The sequence below is a fragment of the Lagenorhynchus albirostris genome, chromosome 1 (genome assembly GCF_949774975.1).
Source record: "Lagenorhynchus albirostris chromosome 1, mLagAlb1.1, whole genome shotgun sequence".
Classification (NCBI taxonomy): domain Eukaryota; kingdom Metazoa; phylum Chordata; class Mammalia; order Artiodactyla; family Delphinidae; genus Lagenorhynchus; species Lagenorhynchus albirostris.
The window spans coordinates 120,332,845-120,345,215 of NC_083095.1; the positions used below are offsets into that span (position 1 = coordinate 120,332,845).

A 12,371-nucleotide genomic window follows, 5' to 3' on the forward strand; every position below is an offset into this window, starting at 1 on the left:
CGTGAGCAGGGGGCTACTCTTCACTATGGTGCACAGGCTTCTCATTGTGGTGGCTTCTCTTGTTGCAGAGCACGGGCTCTAGGCACACAGGCTCCATTAGTTGTGGCACGCGGGCTCAGTAGTTGTGGCTCGCGGGCTCTAGAGCGCAGGCTCAGTAGCTGTGGCACACGGGCTTAGTTTCTCTGTGGCATCTGGAATCTTCCTGGACCAGGGATTGAACCAGTGTCCCCTGCATTGGCAGGAGGATTCTTAACCACTGCGCCACCAGGGAAGCCCCTGCCTAGTATCTTTTGAAGCTCTTGGGAACTAAATTCGATATCCTGTGACAAACCATAGTGGAAAAGAATACGAAAAAGAATATATATACATACATACATATATATGTATAACAGAGTCACTCTGATGTACAGCAGAAATTAACACAACATTGTAAATCAACTATACTTCAATAAAAATTTTTTTAAAAAGCTCTCCGTAACTATTAAACTAAGTTCTCACAAAAAGTAAAAGCAAGTATTATTGAGTATGTAACATAAACCCACAAAGTTTTCACACCTGTAAACAACGCACCAAATGTTTTATTTCTCTCATATGCAAGCAGTTGACTCTCAAAGCATTTAAAAAAACACAATAGACATTATTACACTTTATTAATGAATTACTTCTGTCCCAGGGGATTAAATCAAGTAAAAATGGTACAAATATTTGGAATTTTATTTCTGAGCCAACTGAGATGATGAATTTATGGGTTTCTATAAATTACTTTTTCTTAGTTCAATGTTTTGTACATGCCATCAGTACAATATAATTACTTAAATATTTAGGATATTGTCAATAGCTGTGATTCATATGAAAAATATAATCAGATACCTCAAATTCCTGATTAAGTCAGTTTTAAAAGGCACAAAATATTAGTACACTTGAATAAAGTGCAATTAACAGAAATTCTGCTCAAAGCTAGAAGTTTTGAATGTAATACTTTCCTTGACAGAAAAAAAAAGTGATGGTGAAAAAGGCAAAGACCACCATAACATATCAAATATTTAGGGCATTAGTTATTATACCCTTTGTTTTGGAGTCTACTGTAAATTTATAACTAGGAAAATTTTTTAAAGTTGTAAGGGCAGTCTTAAAAAACAAGAATAAGGATAGTAGAAACATTACCACACATATCAGCAAAAACAGAGCAAACCAAGTTTGTGCACAACTTCATCATTAATTCAGTGATTTGAAGTAAATGCCATGTTAAAAACCATGAGCAAATTTAAAGATTCATCCAAGGAAATCAAGTACTTTTGAGCATTTTTTAAAAAGCTTTAATAGGCAGTGCATCTCTGACCAGCACAAATGGGATGCAGAAAGAACAAAAATGAGAGTGTATGGAGCTGATTCTTACAGGCCTGCTCGCTCAAAGGATACTACCAATGATTTTCCTCAGTGTTGTTAGATGCCTTACTTTATTTATATATAAAGCAGCTAGAGCTCTTTCATTATTCCTACTAAGTATTTAAAATACATTTCTACATATGCATTAAAATTAAGTGTTAATTATGATGCCCTTAAAAATCTTTCAACTTATAAAATACAAGTTCTAGAAATATAAAAATATTCATTTTTTTCATGTTTCTGACTCTTGAAAAACTTAAAGTGCAATATTTTCATGCATCAGCACATTGATCATGCCATATAAGTTCATCTCGAAACAGCATGTAAATAATTTCCAAAACTTCCAGAGAACAGAGTATAGATATTTTAAGGTTTGATTTTCCATTTGTCTTTATATTACAGTGCAAGGAGGAAAAATAAGCGCCAAATCAAAACGTGTTTTTATTAGGAGAAAATAATGCTTTCATGAAAAGAAAATAGGAAACATGTCATGTCTCCCTTTAGTGGTTTTTCTTAAGTCAATCACCTGGTTTACCAAAAATGTTGTATCAGTTCAATTGTTGAACAAAATATACAACATTTGTTCAAAGACTTGTCCATAAAAGCGCTCACAGAACACTAGTCATTCTAAGCTCCTTTCTTATTTTTCAGTATGGACTTTAACTAAAAACAAGCTATTACCCTTTGTTTCACAATTTTAATGGAAATTTCACTCTGAGTTTAAAGTGATATTTCTTTAAGGGTCTGACCCATCCAGGTGGCAGTGTAGAAGTGGACTGCTATCATACACACAGCTACAAAATTAGAGCCAAAACTAAGGGGGAAAAATGGAAAATCCAAAACTAACTACTCTAGAAAAAAATTCCAAAACTAAAGGCTTCCTTGAAGAAGAGTGGTTTACAGACAAGACTGTGATTGGTTTTTCTCCCAGCTGCAGCCCCCTGGGATCTGTGATTAAGATGGTATTTGGGGCCTGAGAAGTTTCAGTGATGACTGCTTCATCAATTTTTGCTGTTGTCTCATTGACCATGCATCCTCAATGGCACGACATGCTCTCTGGAAAACAAAATATTTACCATGAATGGTAAAGACAAGTACAGGCTCACATGGTGGAGGAGAAAGGTACAAAACCAAGGGTATGAGCTCTCCACACAGGTCCAAAGACAAGAATACACAGTTAATACACGTCATGCTAAGACCCTTCTGCCCTGTTAAGCCCACAACATATTATTTTAAGCATATATATCCATCCAAAGCTCTAACTAGTAGATCTTTTGGGAAAAGTAATAAGTATTGTTAATTATAACATTTTATTTCAACTTGCAGTGAAAACACTGAGAGGGCATTCTTTAAAATAAATCATTTACCTCTGCTGTGGTGACATCCTGCAGGTAAATTTTCTGGACACAGCCTTGATTGGCACTGTCTCTTTTTTGGAACAGACCTTGTTTCTGTTTCAAAACAAACAATGACAGGAAAGAAATTATTACGGGGAAGAAAAAAAATCATAACCTTTAACTGAGTGCTTAAATGTCAACTCTATTTTATAATCACTAGACTAACCAAATACACATATTCGGTATGATAAGAAATAAATCATTTTGGTACAAGGATAGTGGTTCCATATGTGAGCTGTTAGAATTTATGAAATTGGATGAGTATATATCTATCTGCATAAAATGATGGCTTTCTGCAGGCAATGATAAATAGCCTACAGAAATACCACTTGGTAACTCATCACATCTGACAAATCAAAAAACCCTTCCTTCATTTCCTTGGCCGATAGATAAAATTCTTATATAATGTAAAACACACTGAGTCAATTCTCACCACTGATGTGAAAGAAAAGTGATAACTGAGGAAACTGTAATATACATGCATAGTGACACAATCTTTCCTAGTCTAAAAACTATGTTTGATATACCAAGGCATTTCAATTTTGAAACTCTACAATGAGGTAAGGCTGAAATACAAAATGGAATGGTTTCATGGTAGTTTCTTTTACTTGTAAACTTGTATGAAAAGAAAGTAAATTAAAGGATAATAGTACTTATGTCTCTAACTACTGAATTTTATGATAAACATTTTTCAGATAGTTTCAGGAATAGAGATATTGTTTAGGAAATATCCTAAACAATAAAAAATTATTGTTTAGGAAAAAATATAGAAATTACCATCTTTGGAATAGTAATTTCTAGTTTTTTTTAAAGGGGTAAAAATAAGTTTATATCATATATAATAAAAATTATACATTTCAAAGTAAAGTGAGTCTACGAACTAAGCAAAAGATGGGGTATCATTTTTGGTAATTACTTGCTATATAATTAAAAACTTTTTCCATAGAAAATGTAGAGGAAAGACATGAAAGCATTATTACATAATTAAAATGCATTAGCCGTCTATAAATGTCAGATATTATTAAATGTGAGTGTTTTAGACATAATATTTATAATAATCTCCTAAAAGCCTAAAATGGGGAATCCTTCCAGAAGTATTTAAGATTATAGCAAAATAGTATCCATATGAAGTTAAAAAAAAAACCCTTCTACTCAATAATGCTTTATTCTACCAAAAAGAAACCTAATTCTTTCAGTGAACAAATTTAATATTTCACTCAATGCAATCAAGGACTGTCAGAAACTAAAGTACAGAACACAAATACAGCTTTCCTTACTTTTCAGCATATAATAATAATAATACTTCAAACATTTTATTCAGTTAACTATAAAACAGAGTCAGAAAGCACTGGTTTCCATTCATTTAACAAACTCCTGGTTCTAAAGGTGTGATTCATGTTTTCTTACCTCAACTGAAATTTTGAGCAGATTTCCATCAACAATAGGAGACTGTACAAAATCTTCAAATGGATATTGCCAGTCTACGGACACATGGCCTAGGATTTCAACTTCCTTTATACACAACACTCGTCTATTTTGCAAAAGGAAACAAAAACACATAGGTAGTGATAAAGACAGTTAATTACTCTAATATTTCACTCTGCTGGACGGTATTACTTGCTCAGTAAGCATTATAACCTGGCACACTAAAAAACGTATGCTTCACATTAAAAAAAAAAAGGTAACTGTCAAATAAAGAGCAAACATGGCACAAGTAACAAAGCAGACCTTCAAAAATTCCCCTTCTGCCAATCTTGCAAAATTCAGAAAAGTGTCTTTTTAAAATTTTTTTTTAACTGAACAGAAAACTGAAATCATGCTCTTTAAAACACATAAGGAACAGACGATACTCTCATCTGGGAAGCAATAAAGGCAGAAGCCCCTGAAAATGTTTTACTTGGAAAATTATTAATTGCTTTTTACTGTCAACCACATATGCCTTTTAATCAAGAAAGAAATGTCACAAACCTCAAATGTCAGCAAAGATTCACATTAGGCCTACTAATAAATATCAGGTTTGAACACTTTAATAGTGATGTACTATATCACAGAGTGAGTATCCCATTTTACTCAAAAGCAATTAAAAAAAAATTCACAGAATCCTTAAAGGGCATCCACATTGATTTCCCAGTGTGTGACTCAGATTTGTTACTGATATAACTATACTTGATTCTAAAGTTTCTATTACAGAAAGCAAAACTAGGAAAGTAGAACTGTTCATTCTACAAATGTGTATGGTGCTGGAGAAACAAAGAAGACAAGGTTTCCGCTTGAGAGCTACCCATAGGCTGTAAGGGGAAATAAACCTGCAAATAAATGCTACAGCACAGTTAGATAAGAACAATAGCAGAGTGTGTAGAAAATTCTTTCGGCACACGGGAGAGAGGGACTGACCGTGGTGATAAAGTAGGTAGTGTTAAGAGCTGATTCTTGAAAGGAAGAAAGGGAAATTATACTCTAGACAAAGGAAACAGTGCATTAACATATATAGGAGTACAAAACAGGGAAGATCTGGGACTTCCTTGGTGGCACAGTGGTTAAGAATCCGCCTGCCAATGCAGGGGACATGGGTTTGAGTCCTAGTCTGGGAAGATCCCACATGCCGTGGAGCATCTAAGCCCATGCACCACAACTACTGAGCCTGCGCTCCAGAGTGCGTGAGCCACAACTACTGAACCTGCGTGCTTGGAGTCCGCGCTCCACAAGAGAAGCCACTGCAATGAGAAGCCCACACACCACAATGAAAAGTAGCCCCTGCTCGCCACAAGTAGAGAAAGCCTGAGTGCAGCAACGAAGACCCAATGCAGCCAAAAACAAATAAATAAAATTAATTTAAAAAATGTTTAAAATATATTTCTAAAAAAAAAAGGGAAGATTTATCTGAGGAATGTGGAGGTCTGTAGCTGGACTACTGGATATATACAGAGGTGAGAAAATTAGCTTAGAGCCAGATCTTGAAGGATTTTTGTTTTTTGGTTTTTTCTGCAGGGGTCGGGGGGTGGGGGAGGCTTTCAAGAAATTTTGACTTTGGCTGTGAGAAGAAGAGCTAGATTCTAGATGTTTATAAGGTAGAGTTGAATGAACTTGGTGACCAATGGGGTGAGGACTGATACAGACCCCTGGCACTGTATTTTTCAGCACAGGTGCTACTGAAATTGCGGGACTGTGTTGTGCACTGTAGGAAGTACAGCATCCCTGGCCCCAGGCTACTAAGCGCCTGCAGGGCCTCTAATCATTGCAACAACTTCCAACACCCCTACACATTCCAAACAGTCTCTAGGAAGTGGACTCCACCCCCCACCTCCTGCCTAGTAGAGAATCAGATGATGGAGCTAAGAGTTAAAGATAGCTATTACAAATCACTGCATCAAACACAATTCACCATTCTGACTGTCTTAAAACTCTACTCTTGACCATCGTACTCTTGAACAATATTATTGTTCTCCTGCCACCTTCAATCTCCTTCACTTTCTTCCTCCTGCACCATGTTTGCCAGAGTGCAAATCTTGGTCTTCTTCTGTTTAACATATTCTCTCAGGATGGCTTCTTAGATCTCAACTCCATATCTTTACCCAAACTCCAATTATCTGTATACCTATTCCAGGTATAACCTGCAACTATATGTCTCCCTGACTACTGAGGCACCTCTACTTTGATATCTCAAAGCTATGTCAAACTCATTAAGCTCAAAACAGAAACAAAATCATCATCGTTTCCCTCAAATTACTGTAAATGGTACTCAGGCCAAAACAGCAAAGTCATCTTGTATTCCCTTCTCTTCCATATTCAGTCACCCAACCCTGGTCTCTTAAGGCTACCCACTCATATCTAAGGGAGACTGTCATTGCATTGGTCAGGAATATTATTTTTCTAATTGCCTCCTGAAAAGCTCTATAAGGGATTAGATTTCAAATTACTATGATTTTTCAATTTATCTGAAGAAAAAACAGATGTATAATGTACACATTAATATTCCTACCAAATGCCTAAATCAAACAAGCACTAAAGTATTACATATTACCAAAAAAAAAAAGAAAACAAAAAAAACCCCCACTGATTTCCACTGCTTAGTGCTGAATTACATAAAAAGCATAAAAACTACTTTTTAGATTGTTTTGTGAATATTTTACTTCTTAATTAATGGGCAAATCAGAAGACTAGTTAACTCTCTCTTAGAAACAGCTTGTAGGTTTAAGCCTGAACCCTAATGCTTTCCTTTCTCTCCTTGCCACCTAAATATATTTAAATGCAATAGTAAGGAATCTAATGCAGATGTTACCTACTGTAAGTGCTTTGCCTTAGTCCTACAAAATACATAAATTAGAATGTTTTGAAAATTATTAATCTATAATTAGAATAAGTGATGTAAGGTAAATCTCAGGAAAATAAACTTAGTAGTTTAGTTCAAGTTCTTTTATTGGGAAAAATTATCTACCACTCCCAAAATACTTAGAAAAAACTGGAACACAAAGAAATAATACCAGCCTTTTAAAAGGTATGCTAATCATCCAAAATAAAACCTAGCGAGAAAAAGTGATTCATGAATTCACCCTCCATAACGGGATTTATAATTCACATATAAAGGCATCACTGCTGCACTTATAAAGTCTATTCTAGACTCCGTCTCTCAGAAGTTGTATAACTTGATTAAGCCCCTAAACCATGCTAAGTCTCAGTTTCAGCATCTCCAAAATGAGAGGGTCAGAGTCGATGATCTCAAAGGACCTATCCAGATCTGTATTTCTGTGATTCTATGACAATGAACATTTTGCAGTTGAAGCATAGTTATCTAAATCCTCTGCCATTTTAATCTCCAAAATTCTTATCATCTATATAGTCAGCATTTTAAAAAATGTCACTTGAAGTCAATACCTATTTGTAACCATAAGGTTTGTCCTCTTCCTTCCCAGAATAACACAGTGGTATTGGTAAGTCTCTCCTTCTAACTTTTTGATATGATTCTGAAAAGAAAAGAAGACTCAAGATTTGGGTTGTACATGCATCCAAATAGTATTTCTAATACTCTATATTAGCTAATCATAATAACAGTACCAGTTAGGAAAAAATTATTAAAACCAAAAGCACAATTCTATAGATTGGCACGTGAAGCTAGAAAAATATTCATAGTATAAATTAACTTTCACTGTGCCTTAAAAGACAAATAAGTATTAAACACTAAGTGATCTTCTAATAAAATACAATCTTGTTGCATAACTCAGAAGCTTTTAAATATTTACCAGAAATAATCAGACATTTTCATTAATATGAACCTATACTAAAACTGGACATTAACATTACAGGGGTCTTTACCCTGGGGTCCACGGAAGGACTTTGGGAGGTCTATGAACTACCATAACAGAATATAAAATTTTGAAAATGTATTTCTGAACTTTTTTCAAAGGACAGTTCATACTTTTCATCAGATTTTTAAAAGGGGTCTGTGATCCTTCTCAAAGGTTAAGAACCACTGATTTACAGAGAGGTAGATATACACATAATAAAATTCCAAGATAACTGATATTTAATACTTTTGAATATTTGGTCTTATACATTAAACATGCATGAGAAGTACAAGCGTGTATTGAATTATATTCCTGGTAGAAAAGAAAATTTAATTACAATCTTAATACAAACATGAAGAATTTCTAAGATTTCAAATAGCTGGCACAATTTATTACTAAAGACAATTACAAGCATAAAATAATTCAAGTATAAATAGTAGCGCATTAAAATACATTTATTTTTTAACTATCTCAAAACTATTGTAACTTTAGTCAACACACATTAAAATTAATGAAGTTATTTTTATAATTAATGCTAATGAAATATTATTGACATTATATGTAATAATTAAAAATCAGATGAGATAATATATATGAAAATATAAAACATAAACATACCTATAAGATATTAACATTTTATAACCAAGAATACAATATCAATATTATCAAAAGGAGAATATGATCAATAATAATCACAAGCAGAGAAAGCACACTTGTTATTATTTCAAATACATATTGTTTTAAAGATCCTTGGTTCCCGGTCATTCCTTGACAATTACAAAAAGCCATGAACAAGGAAGATGAATCCCCAGAGAATGGGGTCTCAACCTTGGAATGAGTCTCAGAGAGAAGTGGAGTTTAATAGTCACTTGTTTCACATCTTCCCTGTGTGAATTAGCTAAAATCTTTTAACATTTATACCTTAATTCCTTTAAAGAGAATATGGGAAATGAATATAACAATTTAGTGCTTTTACTTTCAGCTTTGAAATTTAAATGTTAAAATATTTAGATTTCAGATGAAATGTACAAGAAATACTACCCACTTTCCATCTTGTATGCATTTTCATTAGTTATCAGGCTTTGCACTTTAAAAAAAACTGAAGCTTTTAAAGTATATTTATCACCATAATACATTATAGAAACTTGGTTTCCAGCACTTCTAAAATCCACTGCACTCTGAGATTCAGTCTTTGTGGCAGATTAGTTTATAAAATATTTACTCTCCCTTCCCAAAATGCAACTTGAAGAATTTACAATATTTAGCAAAACCATTCAATTTTTTCAAGTAAATTCTAAGGAAATAATATAAGATATAAAAAAGCATTATGTTTAATGATGTTTATCACAGCATTCTTACTGTTAGTAAAATAACAGAAACAACTTTAATGTCAAGAACTGGGAATGGTCAAATATACGAGGTAAATTTACCTCAACAGACGGTAATGCAAGAATTAAGAATGAAGCATTTCTAAGAACATGGAAAAATATAATTAAAACAAAAAATCAAGGAACACCATTTAAAATATTATATAATCATAACTATGTGAATCAAGATGAATATTAAATAAAAATTGGCTATATATATCAATATATATGTCTGTGTGTAAATATGTATGTGTGTGTGTGTGTGTCATGATAATTATCCTAGGAGAACAGAGGATAAGTAAAAGAGTATATCCTATGAAAACATAGTATATAATTCAGTAACTTTCAAAGCTCAGTATTAAATTAAAGAATACAGAGCAATACTCAGGAGAAAAAGAAAATGGGATAAATCAAAAGATTCCGAAATAAATTATTTAGAATGTACCCACATTACACTAAGCACTAGGAGGACATAATTTTACCCTCAAGTGCTCTTTAATATTTACACATTTTGTTATACTAGGTCTCTTAAGGACAGAAGTCTCCTTTCTTCTCTATATCAAACACAGTCTAGATTATCAAATACTTTGTACCCAACTAACTGATTACAGCAAATTGGGCAAGGGATGAAACAGCCTAAATTTCTTAATTATCCATGCCTACCCTTGCTACCCATGGAAGAAAATTACCAAGTCCTGTTCTTAATGTACAATCATTCTATTTCTTCCAGTTCTCATATCTTAACAAAAACTACTAAATCAGATGACTATATTTAGCTAAAATAATAGTTTCTTGAAGCTTTGTGCTTACTGACATGCAGTTGTAAAAAGGGACATCATGAGGAAAAGAATAACATAAAGAGCTAAACAATCAAAAAGTAAACAATAAAGAAAAAAATTTTAACAAGTTATAAGATTTTCCATAAGTCTCATTAAGACTGTAATATATCCAGGAAAATTAAAAGTCATTATTTTTACCTAAGAAGGAAGAATAATTATTAGTGATGATTTAAGACAGAATCTTGAATTAGTTACTGTGCTTGATTCTCACAGAAACTGTACATGAGGCAACATTTTTGCCAACCCTCAATTATTCAGGCACAAGAAAAGTCTGTCAGCTACAGTTTTAGGCTAGTCTTTGAAGGTCATTCTTTCTTCTTGAAAGAGTCCTTGTTTTAAATATGAAGGATTCAATTTATTCTTTTGATAACTATAGTTTAAAAAATATATAATCCAACTGAACAGTTGTGTGTTAACAGCTTCATTCTCTTTAAATGTTACAACACATTAAATCTAAGTTTATAGTTTGGTTTCACTTTTGGGAGGAAGCATGAAAGTTGCTAGATAAGACACTGCTAAATCAAGCATTTCTATCATTTATAAAAAAGAAAAATCAAAATATAACATATGTTGAAATTAACTATGGGGCCACTAATTTCAAAATGATAGTTTTATAATTATTTTTGTTCTCATTAGCATAATGAATCCTCTTGCAGGATTTAAAAGCAAACGCAGTTGGTTTTTTAAAATAAAGACATCTATAAATCCAAAAGCCACATAAGTAATCTGCTTAATTACTTGTTCAACTTCTATTTATATTAATTAAAACTAATAATTGTGAAATAAGCATAACCAATAAGGAGACTTAATTTTTAAAAGGTATAAATACTAAAGGGACTTAATTTTTAAAAGGTATAAATACTAAAGGCTAGGAATATATATAACATAATTAGAAAATGATTGCCACTTATCTAGCAAGAGTACCAAGGAGTTAAAAAAAGAAAAAGAGATTAAGGAAACATATTCTCAAAATTCATGTGCCAACTCTTAATTGAGGTCTAAGGACAGACCCAGAGCAACTGATACTTCATTTCTTAAAATATATGCCCCAGTCAATAGTTCTGTAAATTTAGGTGATTTGTGAAACATATAATAGTTATGTAACTCTTATCAGCAGGACTCACATACATAAAGAACACATAATAGACTGAACATAAGAATTGTTTTTTTTCCCCAACTTTACCAGAAATGCACATGAATACCGTAAGAAAAGATGAAATTCTCAAAATGATAGTAAAAGTATCCACTTGTGAGTTCAATAAAGTGTTCCTTCAACTAAATGTAAAAGAGAGTTGATTTCCTATGTCCTTTCATCTTTTATATTGACCTCTTATTCCTGTACAGTATTACCAGGAATATCACAATTTTTATCTGTAGTCAAGCCACTACAATAAAAAGTTCAGATAGAGGTGAGAAATGTAAAGAAAACTTCATTTTAATGGACTCTCACTCTAAATAAATCAGGACAGTCAATTAATACCACAGTTTGTTTTGATTTTTAAGGATGAAATCAAGTAGTAGTATAGAAAACATTTACTCCTGTATTTCCAGTTCTTGCTGTGTAGGCAGAAAAAGAAAGAAAATAAAGTTAGAAGCATGCAGAAAGATAAAATATAATCACATACTATAAAAATCAAAGTCTAAGAAAAATGAAGAGTCATTTTATTTTAAAGTCAAAGTAGGAAAATATTACTAATTTTATTTTGGAGGAAAGCTAGTCATGGGAGAATAGCAATTTACATATGTGTGTATTATTTAAATACAGTAAAATTAAAACTAAAATAAAAGCCAAAAAAATCCTTAAAAAAGTTTTTAAGGTTTAAAAAGATTAAATTGTACATAATCTTTTTTTCTCTCCTCCAGCTTCTGTTTACCTGAATAAATCTAGATTTACAATATAGTCTAAATAAATTAATTTGGTTGGGAGAAAAGGAAGCAGTGAAATTCCAATAATTAGCTACAAAGTAGGAGACCAAAGTTAACAACGCAAACTAAAGGAGCTAACATACAAACAGTAATAAAGCCTATGACTTCTTTTAAGGTTATCCTTTCTGCACTAAAAAGCTTTGATCCTGTGCAGAAAAAAAATGATGAGTTACT

The 12,371-nt window shown here is 32.6% G+C and overlaps 1 protein-coding gene across 4 annotated transcripts in view; it reads right to left on the reverse strand.

Annotated features, from left to right (window-relative positions):
• Positions 1–560: 560 nt before the first annotated feature.
• Positions 561–12,371, reverse strand: part of VPS13C (vacuolar protein sorting 13 homolog C) — a 179,721-nt gene continuing 167,910 nt past the window's right edge. For 2 of the 4 annotated variants that reach the window (XM_060151212.1, XM_060151193.1), the window contains 4 exons: positions 7,656–7,744; positions 4,191–4,314; positions 2,754–2,837; positions 561–2,442 (listed from right to left, as the gene is read on the reverse strand). In XM_060151212.1, coding sequence (XP_060007195.1) covers positions 2,341–2,442; positions 2,754–2,837; positions 4,191–4,314; positions 7,656–7,744 — 399 coding nt within the window. In that variant the 3' untranslated portion in view covers positions 561–2,340. Of the gene's footprint in view, positions 2,443–2,753; positions 2,838–4,190; positions 4,315–7,655; positions 7,745–11,804; positions 11,829–12,371 lie in introns of those variants that run through there. The other 2 variants (XM_060151206.1, XM_060151200.1) reach the window with 1 other exon arrangement.